This window comes from Cannabis sativa, chromosome 8, assembly GCF_029168945.1.
Source record: "Cannabis sativa cultivar Pink pepper isolate KNU-18-1 chromosome 8, ASM2916894v1, whole genome shotgun sequence".
Classification (NCBI taxonomy): Eukaryota; Viridiplantae; Streptophyta; class Magnoliopsida; order Rosales; family Cannabaceae; genus Cannabis; species Cannabis sativa.
In genome coordinates, this window is record NC_083608.1 from 16,056,363 (window position 1) to 16,073,466 (window position 17,104).

At 32.1% G+C, this 17,104-nt stretch overlaps 1 protein-coding gene across 1 annotated transcript; it reads left to right on the forward strand.

Moving 5' to 3' along the window:
* Positions 1–2,759: 2,759 nt before the first annotated feature.
* LOC115701361 (uncharacterized) lies at positions 2,760–3,595 on the forward strand. The gene has a single exon (XM_030629139.2). It carries the CDS (start codon positions 2,773–2,775, stop codon positions 3,409–3,411), a length of 639 nt encoding a protein of 212 aa, XP_030484999.2. The 5' UTR covers positions 2,760–2,772; the 3' UTR covers positions 3,412–3,595.
* The last annotated feature ends 13,509 nt before the right edge of the window (positions 3,596–17,104 follow it).

Below are 17,104 nucleotides of genomic sequence, written 5' to 3' on the forward strand. Positions count from 1 at the left end.
GAAGTTTCGAAATGCCCTCGGAGGAGTGATCCTGACCGCCAGTGCCAAAGAAGTTTCAGGTGCTCTCTTCGTAGCACCAGATCTGATTTAGGGGACGAGTTTAAGTGCGAGATAAAGCTGCGAAAGATAAGAACTATATTTTATATATTAAAGCAATTAGATCTGACAGAAACAATAAGAAAACTCATTCAAAATATTTTTCAAAAATGCATAACCAAATCTGAAGCACCCAGATTCCGGCCACCTCCTCTCTCCCGTCTTTCGCTAGCACAGACCATCATCGAGCCCTCGCGAGCCCTCGTGAGCCCAACCTTAGAAGTCCTCACTGCCGCACTCTAGGATGATTAAAATGAGATGTATTTTTCCCCTACCCTTTTGTTATTCAAGATTGATAGAGATGAGATCGAGATCTAGGTTCGCAGAGAGACAATGAGAAGAACGGTTCGTGGAGGTCGAAAAATGTGGTGAGCTTCGTCTGCGATGTTCGTAGAGGTCCGACAATGGAGTTTGGGCAGATTCTGGGTTTTCGGTTTGGTGAAGATGGAGCTATATTTTTGTTTTATTAAAAAAGTTTAATTAATTTCACTATATTACTTTAATGATTTTTGTATTTTAACGATTATATTTCTTTCAATATTTTTTAAAATATTTTTAAATAATTTTTTATTAAAAAATTAAAATAAATGATTTAGACCAATGAAAAGATGACAAGTGGGCACTTACCTGGCACTTAACGGTCAGGTACCTACGGAAGTTCCAGAACTCTAACAGAAGGTATTTTTACCGCCAAAAATATGACTTAGGTATTTATCTGCTACTTAGAGTAAAACTTAAGTATTTTTACCGCAAATTACTCTTTATATTTTATTTTTCCTAATTGTGGTGTGGAAGTGTAAAATACTGCCCGTATAGAGATGATGTTTTTATATTTATCAAAATTTTGTGTATTAAATACAATTAGATTGGAGTTTTCTGTGGGAATACAACCAAAGTCTCACATTCGTTAGGAATAGGAAAAATTATGAGTATATAAGGATGGGAAATTCTACAATGCACCCCCTTAAAATGAATACATTGATGCACCCTTGTCTGTTTTAGCACCCGAAATAATTTTTTAGTCAAATTTTTTCTCATGGTTATGTACGTTATAGTTATTTAAGACATCCTGTAAAATTTTAAAAATTTTGGAAAAGTTTAACACGCCGAAAATACGTTCAAACAGTGTGTTGCACGCGTGACTATTTTATTTTATACGCGTGTAAAATAAACTGTTTGAACATTGTTTTCTATATTGTAAATTATTCAGAATTTCTCAAAATTTTATAGGTTATCTTAAATAGCTATAACGTACATGAATATGAAAAAAAAAATTAGACTAAAAAATTCTTCTGGATGCCGAAATAAGTCAAGGGTGTATCAATATATCCCTTTTAAGGGGGTGCATTGTAGAATTACCCTATAAGGATGGACACTACTCTATTAGTATGATGCCTTTGTGAGGGCTTAGGCCCAAAGTGGTCAATATCATACTAATATAGGAGTTAAGGTGAGGTAGCAGCCTGACAAGGTAGAAGAGCAGGGCCCAACATTCTGATGTTCTGTGTGGAGAAGCAACAACTTGCTGCTTAACTTTGGAAGTTGCTAAAAATGAAGGCAAGAATTTTATTATTATAAAAAGTGATTCAAAGGTGGTTATCAGTTCTTTTAATTGGGGCTAATTTTTGTAATAGATTCTCTCGATATTTTACTAGCTGTAATTTTGTAATTTTGTCACTCATAATATGGTTAAAGAGGTTTTAATGCACCTCCTAAAAGGGATACATCGATACATCTTTATCTGTTTTAGTATTCGAAATAATATTTTTTTTCAAATTTTTCTCATGGTCATGTAAATTATAGTTATTTAAGACATCCTTCAAAATTTTAAGAAATTCAAAAAAGTTTAAGACGCCAAAAATTGCATTGAAATAGTGCATTGCACGCGTGACTATTTTATTTTATACGCGTGTAAAATAGACTGTTTGAACATTATTTTCTATATCTTAAATTATTCCGAATTTCTCAAAATTTTGTAACATATTTTAAATAGCTATACATGAATATGAAAAAAATTAGACTAAATTTTTGGGAAATTCTACACTGCACACTCTTAAAATGAATACATTGATGCACCCTTATCTGTTTTAGCACTCGAAATAATTTTTTAGTCAATTTTTTTTTCATGGTCATGTACGTTATAGTTATTTAAGACATCTTGCAAAATTTTAAGAAATTTGGAAAAGTTTAACACGCCGAAAACTACGTTCAAACAGTATATTGCACGCGTGACTGTTTTATTTTATACGCGTGTAAAATAGACTGTTTGAACATTGTTTTCTATATTATAAATTGTTCGGAATTTTTCAAAATTTTACAGGTTATCTTAAATAGCTATAACGTACATGAATATGAAAAAAAGTTAGACTAAAATTTTTTTCGGGATGCTAAGGGTGTATCAGTACATCCATTTTAAGGGGGTGCATTGTAAAATCACCCTAGATTTTTTTTTTAAATGCCGAAATAAGTAGAAGGTGCATCAATACATTACTTTTAAAATAGTGTATTGTAGAATCACTAGAGATTTTTACCCACAATCGATATGGTCATACGAGTGTTTCTTCCATTCTGTAAGGTTTAATTTTTATCTGTAACCGTTAATTTCTAAAAAAAAAATAACTAAAATGTAGACACTACAGCCTTAAATGACAAAATAAAACAATAAAATAAAGAAAAATGAAATATGTAGAGAAAGAGGAGATAATTAAAATACCTTATCCGAAGAAAAGCGAGTCACTGAAAATGGCGACTAAACCATCCTCCTCTCTCCACCTCCCCAACCCATTCCCACTCGCTCCCTCCTCTTCCAAGCCCCGCCCCCTTAACTTCTTCCTTTCATTCAAACCCAGAGCTACCGGTACCGACACCGACTCCGATTATCCGCCCTCCGACTCATCCAAGCCCACCACCCAATCCGATGACTTTGAGGATCGACTGAGCCAGGTCCGACTCCGCTACCGAAGCGGAACGGGTAAGAAAGCGGAGATTCGAAAGACGAGGAAGTCGAAGAAAAGCACGTCGTCTCCAGCCTCGATCTATCTCCCGCCAGTTCCGTTGAAGGAGCCGATGGCGGGTCGGGTCAAGGTGGATTTCGGGTTCAGTCCGTACAGCGAGAGGTTGAATGGGAGGTTGGCGATATTGGGATTGACGGCGTTGTTGCTGGTGGAGCTGGCGACGGGGAAGAGCGTGATAAATTATCATACGCCGTCGATTGTGTTCGTTCAGGTGTACTTCGTTGCGGCGGCGACGGCATTGTATGTTAAGTTTCAGAAAGAAAGTGTAAGTGTTTGGCCCAATTCTTCTTCCAAAGAATGATATAAAAGTACATATATATATATTATTATTGAGTTAATTATATATCAAATTTCACCCTTTTTTTTTAAATTATTATTTGTCTGAAGAAAATTGAAATTTTCAGTAATTGTTTGTTCTTTGAAGTTTGAGCAATGATAGTAGAAATGGTAAATAAATGTGATATATCAATGGCTTTGATTGCAAATAACATTTTATGTTTTTGTTTTCTTTTTCTATTAAAGTTAATTATTTCATAAAGGGAAGCTTTTGTGATTTTCTGTTATGGCACCTAGAGCACTCTTCTCTGTTATATTATTTAAAATATATCATTAAAACTTTATTTATTTATTTTACTTCACAAATTTACATTAACAAAACTGATACAAAACATTAGATTATTTACAATTACAACCTATCGGCCATGAACAACACTAATTTTCTCTTTTTGTCTTAAGAAAATCTATCAATAACAACTCTTTTGATGTTGTTTACAACGATATAAATCATACGTACATTTTGGTTTCATAGGACTTTATTCTTAGCTGCCCAAATGTGATACACATCAACATTTATTACTGCTATGTACACCTGCCTTCAAAACCTGAAATGGTTGTCTTAGTTGATGAGAACCAAGACCAATCTAATGTAAGCATCTTCATCATTATTTCTTTATTGTAATAGTAATAGCAATTAAAAAAATATAGGTGTGAGTGAGATTTAATACCTGCATTACAAATCAAGCAAGAGTCCTCCAAAGTTACTCCAATCCTGAACAGCCTTTTCTTTAGTCTGAAGTTCTAGGTTCGAACTTGATTTTTAGGCCAAAGTTTATTGTACAAATTCGAGACAACATACGGCTCTCGAATCAAATCATCCTTATCCATCTTAGACTTTATCAAATCTTTCACTATTACTACTTGTCGCCAAAGTGAAGAAAGGGCAGAAGGTTTGGCTCAGCTCAATAAGAGACTGAGAGCAGATATTGTACTTATAGAACAGGGGAGCATAACGGCTCCAATGATTCCACACAGAGAAATATGCCAGCTGGCATTACAATTGCATAACAGAAAAGGAAAAAGCAAAACAAATAAAGTAAAAGACAAAATAGAATAACAGAAAGAGAATCTCCAACAATGTAGGAGTATTAGGCAGTGAATGATTAGGTGATTAATTAGATGACTGATTAATCAATGAATTACTCTGTCTTAACACCACCCCTCAAACGTAAGGGTGAACTTGTCACACCAAGTTTGCTCACAAAGTACTGGAACTTAGGATGAGTGAGGCTCTTTGTAAAGCAATCAGCAATCTGCTCTTGAGAATGAATATATCTTATCTCGATTTTCCTCTGTAAAACCTTATCTCTGATGAAATGTATGTCAAGCTCTATGTGCTTTGTTCGAGCGTGGTAAACTGGATTAGAGGCTAGAGCTTTTGCACTCATATTGTCGCACCAAATGACTGGCGTAGCAGGTAAGTTGAAGTGTATTTCTTTGAGGAGAGACTCGAGCCAAGTAACTTCTGTAGTGAGCTGTGCAAGAGATCGGTACTCTGACTCTGTACTAGAACGTGCCACCACCGATTGCTTCTTGGATGACCAAGCAATCAGAGAGTCTCCGAGATACACACAGTAACCGGCTATCGACTTTCTATCATCTGGACAGCAGGCCCAGTCTGCATCACAGTACCCCACAAGAGGCAATTTGTCACTGTACTTGATGTGAATTCCATGGTAAATAGTGTCTTTCAGATAACGCAGTACTCTTTTCACAGCACTCCAGTGTATTGTGGTTGGACATCTCAGAAATTGACTAAGCTTATTAACAGCAAAGGCAATGTCTGGTCGTGTGTGTGTTAGATATTGCAACGCCCCAATAACACTTCTATATTGTGAAGCATCATCAAGTTCAGTTCCATCTTGAATTGACAGAGGTTTTCCTCCTGTCATTGGAGTTGAACAAGGTTTGATACTGAACATGTCAAGCCGTGTAAGGAGTTCAGTAACATACTTTCCTTGGGACAAATACATACCAGTTGCATCTCTAAAAACTTCTATTCCCAGAAAATAGTTCAAGGCTCCAAGATCTTTAAGTGCAAAACTTTTATGCAATCTGTCAATAAACTTGTTTACCTCTTGTGTGTCATTACCAGTGATGACAATGTCATCTACATAAATGAGGATCATGATGACATACCTTTGAGTTTTGAGAAGAAACAATGAAGTATCTGCACGTGAGTTCACAAACTGCCACTTCAGTAGGGTCTGCTTCAGCTGGTCATACCAGGCCCGAGGGGCCTGCTTTAGCCCATAAAGAGATTTGACAAGTTTACAAACATGGTTGGGCTTTGTTTTGTCTTCGAACCCCTCTGGTTGACTCATATAAACAGCCTCTTCTAGCTCACCATTTAGAAAAGCGTTGTTAATGTCAAGCTGTCTCACTTCCCATCCTTTTGAGACAGCTATGGTTAGCACAACTCGGATTGTTGAAGCTTTAATGACTGGACTGAATGTTTCCCCAAAATCAATACCGGGCCTTTGATGAAACCCTTTTGCAACTAATCGAGCTTTAAGTCTTTGAAGGCTTCCATCTGCATTCAACTTGATTTTATACACCCACTTATTCCCAACAATGTTCATCCATTCTTCTCTAGGAACTAGAATCCAAGTATTGTTTTTGAGCAAGGCACCATTTTCCTCTGACATGGCTTTGTTCCACCCCTTGTGAGACAAGGCTTCTTGAACTGATCTCGGCTCAGTCAGATAGTGTTCCCACTTGGCCTGACTAGTGTACACTTTTGGTTTAAATACTCCTACTTTTGATCTTGTAACCATAGGATGGCTTGGTTTTGGTGTTGTCTCAGGTACCTGACTGTGATCAGGCTGTGCTGAGTTATTTCGAGTTTCTGCAGCCTGTACATCAGCAGTAGTGGTTCTAGCAAAATCTAAATCGATAAATAAATTGTTTGAGATGTCTACCTGATCCGTGTGTGAAGAACTTGGCATGTCACAAGGTGATGTTGCCTGAGATTGCTGAGAATGGTTTGAATCAACTGTAGGGTCGAAATTAGAGTTAGGCAGAGAGTGTTCAGAAGCAGGTGTATGGGAAGGTTGTGTCGAATCTGACTGGTTTGACTGAGTTGAATTTGTCTGCTGTATGGGAAGTTCAAACGAGGAACTTGGTGATTGTACAATGACTTCAGACTCCTTTTGATAATTGTTCAGAAATCCATTTTTGAATGGAAATTCCTTCTCATTAAACACCACATGTCGAGTTATATAAACTCTTCCTGTGGGGCTCAAGCACTTATACCCTTTATGAAACTCACTATAACCCAAATTGACACACTTAATTGAATGATGTTGAAACTTATGTGACTGATATGGTCGCAAACAGGGGTAACAAGCTGAACCAAAGATTTTAAGGAAGGTATAGTCAGGCTTCTTACCAAACAAAGTTTCAATGGGTGATTTTCCACCAAGAATAGGTGTTGGTAATCGATTGATTAAGAACACAGATGTTTGAAATGCATCACACCAAAACTTATTGGCTTGAGCAAGGAGAGTCAACCCCATCTCAACAATATGCCTATGCTTGCGTTCAGCACGGCCATTTTGTTCAGATGTGTGGGGGCATGAATGTTGAAAGAGAATGCCATTTTCTATGACCAAATTGCTAAATGATTGGTACTCTCCCCCCCAATCAGTTTGCAATTTCTTAATTTTCCTGTCAAATTGATTTTCTACCATGTTTTTGAATTGAATGAAAGCACCTAAGGCATCCGATTTGGCCTTTAATGGATAAAGCCATGTATGTCGACTAAAATCGTCAACAAAGTGAATGTAGTATCTTTTGGAATTTATTTTACCAGGATCTTAGATCTACTCACAAGTATGTTTATTAACATCCTAAATATGAACTTTCTAAAACGATAAATTAAACACATATAAAGTTTAAGAAACCTTACATTGGGTGCAGCGGAATATAATGACTCCTTCCGTTCAGATATCTAGCCCTTGATTCCTTTCTGTAGCAGAGCATTATCAATATCTGAACCTGGATCTCTTTCTCTGAATCCTTGATGCTGAATCTCCTTTGCTGATGATCTTTCTTCACGATCTTCCTCACTATGATTGAGGTATCACTTGATGTGTGCGGGCACTACTGTAATCACTAAGGATTTCGAAATTCTCAAGAGGGAAGAGAAGAAGTGACAGCTAAAGATAGGGAGAGAGAAGGCTCAGGTTTTTCTCTGAAGGAAAAATAGAAAATTTAAGTGTAAATTTCCTGAAGCCTTCACTATCTATTTATAGCATTCCACTAGGGTTAGGTTTGAATTATTTGGCATTAAAATAATGAAAAAATCAGTTTAAATTTCCTACAAAAGTGGCTGGCCCTACACTTAGTGGATTGGGCCTTGCTTTTTGCAATTTTGCAATTTTAACACCTTTTGTATCTGATTTTCTCAAAAATACCAATTTCCTAATTCAACCATTTAAATGCCAATTCTAACTATTTAATAACTATAAATAATTATTAAATAATATTGTCATTTATCATATTTATTAATTGAATCATACAAAGTATCATAATTAACAAATATGCCCCTATAAACTCTTTCTTTACAATTTCGCCCTTACTTAGTGAAAAATTCACAAATAGACATAGTCTAATTTGAGAATTATAATTGATTAATCAAAACCAATTACATGAGTCTTACAAGCAATATTATCTCAACTAGTGGGGGGACCATGGGTCTATATAACCGAGCTTCCAATAAGTAGATCAAGAATTTAGCACTAAAATTCACTAACTTATTAATTCTTCGTTGAATCCACGCATAGAACTTAGAATTGCACTCTCAGTATATAGAATGCTCTATATGTTCCACCATATAGACACATCATTAGTTATCCATTGTTATAATCCTAATGTGATCAATGATCCTCTATATGAATGATCTACACTGTAAAGGGATTAAATTACCGTTACACCCTACAATGTATTTATTCCTTAAAACACTTGACCCCGTATAAATGATATTTCAGATAATGTGAAATGAGTACTCCACCATTTATGTTCGTTTGGTCAAGCTCGAAGGAGATCATCCTTTGCTTACTATTCGCGAGATAGAAGCTATAGATTCCATGTTTATGATAGCGCTCCCACTCAATTGCACTACCGTGTTCCCAAAATGTACGTATCACCCTGACCTAAAAGTAGGCTTAACTAACAAATCAAAGAACACGAATAGCCTTTCGAGATTGAGCCTAATCATATCGGGATTAAGATCATTTGATCTAGGATCAACTAGGCGATATTGACTTGAATAGATATTACGGTAAGTTTAATAAATCTAAGTCAAAGTTCAATATCGGTCCCTTCCGATGCATACTCCATGCATCCAACCCGAGCTTTACTTTAACCAATGCTGCGGAAAGAACATAGTATTTCTCCAAATACAAGTAAACTCTTGTTGTAGATTATCATATCAGTAAAACCCTATGTCTGATAAATCTAGGAAACTTTATTCACATAGTCATGTTTACTTTCCAATGTGTTGACGACACAATAAACAGGATCAAGTATGTGAAAAGGGTTTCAGGTGAATTTATACATTATGTACATATAATCATGAAATAAATCATGTGAACCATGCAACATTAAATGTTATTTCTGATCTATATTAATAAGTAAATCTGATTATATTGAAATGAGTTTTATTTAGGGCATAAAACCCAACAAACTCCCACTTGCACTAATATAAAACAAAAAGTGCGTTTCAAATAATCTCAACACCTTGATATACAAATCAAGTGTAGTAGTAGTAAACTCCTCGTAATAGGATCTGAAAGGTTGAATTAAACACAACCTTTTCTCCACTATTACTCTTCCTTTAATCACAAAATCATTGATAATGTGAAATTCCTCTCTATATGTCTACTCTCTTGGGATACTGGATTCTATACCTTTGGCAACTACTTTTGGTTAATCAGGAAATTAACACTAGTAGTTTAAGGCAATTTGGAATGGTGCCAAAGATGTATAGAACTTTCCTTAGACTGAATAAGTACCTTTCTGCTGACTTTAACATTCAGTCCCTCTCTGGTAGACCTAGAGACTTCAGATAGGTTTTTACACTTCTCCAAAATCACTATTCCACCCCCAGAGTAATCACCATCTTATCAGAATGATTTACTAGCACAAAGGCAAATTTCGAAATCTGATATGGTGTAGTCTAAGAGTTTTAAACACACTCTTATAGACTAACATATAGTTCCTCTTCTTAATCTTAAGATTTACTTGATTGTCTTCCAATGTTCTTCTCCTGGATTAATCTGATACCTACTCATTACTCCCACTCAATAGTAGGTGTCTGGTCTAAGGCATACAAAAGCATATCTAAGACCTCTCACTGTTGATTTAAGAAATTCTTTCATGGCTTTATCTTTTCTGGAATAGGTAAGACTTTTCCTTAGATAAATAAAATCTATGTCTAAGAAGTTGTGAAGCTTCTATAGATTGCCATTAGAAAGAAAATGCTTCAGCATCTTACTAAAGTAAGTTGCTTGCATTAGAGTAAGTAATTACCAGGTATACCACAAGCCATAGGTTTTGATAAACTCAAACCTATAATACTAGGAACAAGAAGTTTGTTAAGTCCATAGAATAGACTTATAAACAAAAATTTCCTTTTATGTCCTTGTAATAGAAAACTTTAGGTTATTCCATGTGAATGGATTAAACCATAGTTCTATTGGCTTTTCTTCTTAGTTTCTTATCTTGACAATTCATTACTTGTTTAAACTCACAATGGATTTTAATCACTAGTATCTCCCAAGTCATCAGAAGGTGAGTTCCTAGAAACTCTCCCACTACGACAAGGTACCGTGAATTATGTCGAAGAAAACTAAATGGTATTAACCTCTTTGGTTGTGACAAGACAACAGAGGCAGTGGGATCATGTTATATAAGATGATAGAACACTTTTGGAATAAAGAATTAAATATCTCCTTTATTTGCTACTTGTTTTTCAGACTTAGTCATTTTCTTAGAAAAGTAGTATTTGTTTGAACAAACACTTTCTTATCTATTGACAATGGGATGGTCCACCCCTAATCACTTAGAATAGCTAACAAACCATGGTTAACAGTTCTAGCTTTTCTTAAGATTTTGATTAGGTCATCCATGAATCTAGTAATGATTTACATTAAGTACCCAACCATTACATCATTCTGAAATTGTATTACCATAGAAGGATTTAGGCAACGACTAGTAACTAATCATCAATATGCAACTCGAAATTTACGGGAGGTAAGTTTGGATATAATTCAAAAATCAATTTAATGATCTTTGAACTGCATATCTACTAACTATTTCTCCACCCCTATCAGTTCGCAAGATCTTTAACCACTTACCTTAATGGTTTTAACCATTGCTAGAAATTAATGAAATTTTTCAAACATTTCAAATTTCTTTGCTAAAAGGTATAAATCTAGAGTTATCGTTTTAAGAATTCAACGAAAAACTCATATCCACCCCTGAATGTACATCCATCTGCGAATGAGATGAACTACTTTCAGTGGATATAGGCATATTAACTCTTTGCAGAGATTGATCTTGTCAAATCCACTATGAACAAGATACAAATGCCATAGATAAAAAAAAATGTGGTAGTGTCTATGATGACATAGGTTTAGTTACATCAAAGAGTTCTTAGAATACTGCAAGTGGATCCTGGTCACAGAATACCTAACTCATATTCCATACAGTTTAATCCATTAATAGAAGATGGATATTAAACACTTGAGAAAGTGTAACTTTATTGTATTCTGGAATTAGAAATATAAGAAATTTCTATTTGGAATCTAAAATTAAAGTCAAAGACTTAAATTTATACCAAATATAATGAGTAATTCTATCTTGGACCAGCACTACTAATACAAACTCTAAGTAGATTTGCCCATACAAGTAGGAAATTTCTAAGATTGAGGATTTATATCAATTGGGAATAGAATTTCGGGATTATAATCATATGCGTCATATAAAATGACATGAAATGATTTATAGACCATTCGTCCAATGATATGTTTTTAAAGCTAATTCGAAATGAATAAGCTAAGAGGAATTAGGATAATTTCGTTTAAAATAAGAATCCAACGATGCTTCGATTAGCGAAAGTCAAAGTAATCTTATTTATACAATCTTCTTGTTTCATATCGTAAAAATACTAGTCTAAGGTGTCATCAATTGATGAACAAATTAGATGTCGCATATACAATATTTATCTTTCGAGATCTAACACTATTATGTATGTCTAATGGTGAAAATCCACTAGGGATTTATCTCATTAGATAAACAAGCCAAGTTAGACCAACAATGAAGATTCGAAATTAAACTACAACTTAATAACAGAAAATAACATGGTTCAATATAAATTCATACACAATTCAGAAATTATAAGCATATAGCAAGTAGGAATGACAAGTGAAAATACTAAAACTTACAATCCTAAATAATTTCCAAGGTTTTTCAACAAACTGATACAGTGTCCCGTTTAGGCGAGAGTCAAAGCATCATCCATTGAATAGAGTTGTCAGCTCGTCTAAAATGTTAAACATTCTAGCAACCTTTTATTCGATTAAGATTGGAATTCAGCGTTGTCCCGTTTAGGCGAGAGTCGAGGCAATTCTATCTTATGAGCTTCCACCATTGTTTCATAATTTGCAAGTCAAGTATGGTCGCCACCGTTAGGGTGATCCATACCATACAAAACACTTACAAACTACTTATCATGCGAGGTTAAACGGTGCGAAATTGCTAATGAACGTTCCTCCATTAGGGAGGATTACTCACTAAAACAAACGCGGTGTAAAACCCACAATGGAGATCGAATGTCTCTATAATAAAGCTCATTATTTGAAAAGAGTTGTATTTTCTATTGATTCTCCTTATTTATTCTATTTATTTTAAATATATATTTATTTAATTAAAATTTCCAATTTAGAATGAAAAATTCTAAATATAAATTTTAATTTAATATTTATAAATTTTACTTAGATGGATATGAAAATAACATGAATTATTTCCATCTTAGTAATAATTTCCAATAAATATTTAGAAAAATATTCAATTTAAGTTGTTACAAAATTAATTTAAATTAATTTACAACTCAAATTTAATTTTCTATAAATATATATTGCATTTCGAAAAATTAAAGTATATAAGAATACAATTTTCGAAAAATGCATATTAAAATAAAAAATAAATCTGGAAAAATTATTCTAATTTAATGTTGGCCCAAAATTAATTAATAAAATTAATTTACAACAAAAAATATAATTTTCCTATTTAATTAAATATATAAGAAAAATTTAAATATTTAAGTATGATGATGAAAATCAACTTAAATATTAATTTTCTATTTAATTAAATACACTAGAAAAATACTTCAAGCAAAAATATCATCTATCTAGATTTTCCTTTGACTAATTAATTCAATTTCTAATAATATACTTTAATTCAATTTATTTTAAATTAATCAATAAATGAAAAAATCATTGATTTAAGTTGGTCCAAAATTAATTAAAATAAATAATTAATTTACAACTTAATCTATTTTTCAAGATAAAATTCGAAATTCTAGCATTTAAGAAATGCAATTTCGAAAAAAATTGATTAATAAAATAAAGAAAAAATATATTTTGAAAATTATTTAAATTTAGTTGAAAAATTAAATTTCAACTAAAAATAATTTTCTATTTAATTAAATGTCATGAAAAAGAAATATTTAAGTATGATGATAAAAATCAACTTAGATATTTAATTTTCAAATTAATTAAATGTATTAAATTCAAGAAATAAATAATTAAGTGTAGAAGACTTAATTATTAATCTCTAGTTTAATACTAGGAAAAATATACTTAAAGTAAATTGTACCAAAATTAATTAATAAATAATTAATTTCACAATGTATAATATTTCCTATTTAATATTAGAAATAATAAGTAGTCTAGAAATAACTATCTAGAAAATATCTTATTTGACTAAGTATCTTTTCCACAAAATTTGAAAAAATATCTAATTTAAGTTGACTAGAAAAAATCTAGAACTTAAATATTTTTCAAATTTAAATTTAATTAAATATCAAAAATTAAGTTGTAACCACTTAATTTGAAAATATTCCATTTTAAGTTAATATTCGAAAAGATATTAACTTAAAAAATATCTAAAGAATCTTAATAACCAATGCCTAAAATTCCTCAACTTAATTTTAAAATTTTGAATTCAAAAGATATTCAGATTTAAGTTGGTTAGTTGAAGATAACTAAATATCAACTTAAATAGGAATATTTAATGAAAAATTTAAATTAAGTTCAGAAAGAATCTAGATGGTTATAATTCTATATTTAATTAAATACAAGAAAATACATATAGTTTAGCTTAGAATAAAAAATAATTCTTTAAACTATATTTTTCTTAAATTAATTTCAAAATAAATGAAATTAATTATGTTGCTAATCAATTTTAATTAGGTTAAACTAGTGTAATTAACCTAGTACAGTCATTCAAATCGAGCAAATGGGCCTTCACAATTGGGGTGGTTTGTGTGAGGGGTCTTTGGAGTTCGGTATGTCGTACCCACTTCTATGGCTCCCAACTCTCACACAAGGCCCAAAAGAGAGGAATTTAACCTTAATAAGAACAACTGTTATTAATTGAATAAGCCCAATAACTAAATGGGCCTAAATAAATTCTATCAAGAACTATGATAATTTATTTTAGCAACAACAACCTATATGCATCTATAATGAAATTAAACACATAGGCTCACACGAGGCACACTTTGGATGGGTCCTATCATGTTGCTAGGTTATACACGGATGAAAGAAGATTGTAAATATACCTGTTACAAATTATTATCTTGACCAAGGGAGCCATCAGATCATTAGATCTGGCAAAAAGTAACCATGGCTATTTGCAATCAAGTAATAATAGGTTTTAAAAAACTTACACATAAGCTAAAACACATACTCCTGCAACAAGGTTAGTTGGATAGTTGGATGTAGGATTTATTTAATTTTAAATTAAATATTTAATTTCGAAAATAATTAATTAAATAATAAAAAAAAATTCGAAAAATCTAAAATAAATTTGAAAAATTCGAAATTTTTTAAAAAATTTAAATTTAAAATTAAACCTACAATTTTTGAAAAATTAGGTTTCAACCAACCTAAATATCATTTCAAAAATTTGCTAACTACTTTTAAATTTTAAATGTTATTTTATAAATAAAAATTAAATAAAAAATTAGAAAAGATAAATAAATATCTTTTTCAAATTTTAAATGTAATTTAAATAAATAAAATAACAAAATTTAAAAAATTAGCAAAATATCTTATATCATTTAAAAATTACATGATTATAAATATCTTATTTTAAATTTAAATATGGTCAAAATATCTAAAAAGATTTAATTAAAAAATCTTAAAAGATAAGATATTTTTAAAATATCTTAAAAGATATTATAAATATCTTAAAATATCTGACCTTAAATTTAAAAAAATATAATCAAATTTAAAAATAAGATAGATTTTTAAGCAAAAAGATAAATACTAATTCTATTCAAATTCAAATTACACTAATATCTTGAATTAAATTAAAAAAATTTAAATTAATTCAAAATGATAATTAGAATTGAATTAGGAATAGTAATAGTATATATACAAAACCATACAAAAAATTGGAAGTTAATTCCATGAAAAAGTATGAAAAATTGAAGAAAATTGAAAAAATTCGAAGCTTGTACGGGCGATTCTGCGATCGCGAAACTATCAAGACGGCCCCGATTTTGTCAAATCTTCAAAAAATCATAACTAATTCAAATAAAATCCAAATTGAGTTCTGTAAAAGGCTAACTTGCTTAATTTTTTCCATACTATCCAATAAAAATAATGCCAGAACCGAAATAACAATTATTTTTCACGAAAATTTCACAATCATCAATCAATCATCAAATAACACTCAATACAACATGATACCATCCAAAGAACATACAAACAATCGTTTTAAAGTCCAAATTACATGTAAGTAAATCAATTACCATGGCTCTGAGGCCAGTTTTTGGAATTTATTTTACCAGGATCTTAGATCTACTCACAAGTATGTTTATTAACATCCTAAATATGAACTTTCTAAAACGATAAATTAAACACATATAAAGTTTAAGAAACCTTACATTGGGTGCAGCGGAATATAATGACTCCTTCCGTTCAGATATCTAGCCCTTGATTCCTTTCTGTAGCAGAGCATTATCAATATCTGAACCTGGATCTCTTTCTCTGAATCCTTGATGCTGAATCTCCTTTGCTGATGATCTTTCTTCACGATCTTCCTCACTATGATTGAGGTATCACTTGATGTGTGCGGGCACTACTGTAATCACTAAGGATTTCGAAATTCTCAAGAGGGAAGAGAAGAAGTGACAGCTAAAGATAGGGAGAGAGAAGGCTCAGGTTTTTCTCTGAAGGAAAAATAGAAAATTTAAGTGTAAATTTCCTGAAGCCTTCACTATCTATTTATAGCATTCCACTAGGGTTAGGTTTGAATTATTTGGCATTAAAATAATGAAAAAATCAGTTTAAATTTCCTACAAAAGTGGCTGGCCCTACACTTAGTGGATTGGGCCTTGCTTTTTGCAATTTTGCAATTTTAACACCTTTTGTATCTGATTTTCTCAAAAATACCAATTTCCTAATTCAACCATTTAAATGCCAATTCTAACTATTTAATAACTATAAATAATTATTAAATAATATTGTCATTTATCATATTTATTAATTGAACCATACAAAGTATCATAATTAACAAATATGCCCCTATAAACTCTTTCTTTACAATTTCGCCCTTACTTAGTGAAAAATTCACAAATAGACATAGTCTAATTTGAGAATTATAATTGATTAATCAAAACCAATTACATGAGTCTTACAAGCAATATTATCTCAACTAGTGGGGGGACCATGGGTCTATATAACCGAGCTTCCAATAAGTAGATCAAGAATTTAGCACTAAAATTCACTAACTTATTAATTCTTCGTTGAATCCACGCATAGAACTTAGAATTGCACTCTCAGTATATAGAATGCTCTATATGTTCCACCATATAGACACATCATTAGTTATCCATTGTTATAATCCTAATGTGATCAATGATCCTCTATATGAATGATCTACACTGTAAAGGGATTAAATTACCGTTACACCCTACAATGTATTTATTCCTTAAAACACTTGACCCCGTATAAATGATATTTCAGCTAATGTGAAATGAGTACTCCACCATTTATGTTCGTTTGGTCAAGCTCGAAGGAGATCATCCTTTGCTTACTATTCGCCAGATAGAAGCTATAGATTCCATGTTTATGATAGCGCTCCCACTCAATTGCACTACCGTGTTCCCAAAATGTACGTATCACCCTGACCTAAAAGTAGGCTTAACTAACAAATCAAAGAACACGAATAGCCTTTCAAGATTGAGCCTAATCATATCAGGATTAAGATCATTTGATCTAGGATCAACTAGGCGATATTGACTTGAATAGATATTACGGTAAGTTTAATAAATCTAAGTCAAAGTTCAATATCGGTCCCTTCCGATGCATACTCCATGCATCCAACCTGAGCTTTACTTTAACCAATGCTCTGGAAAGAAC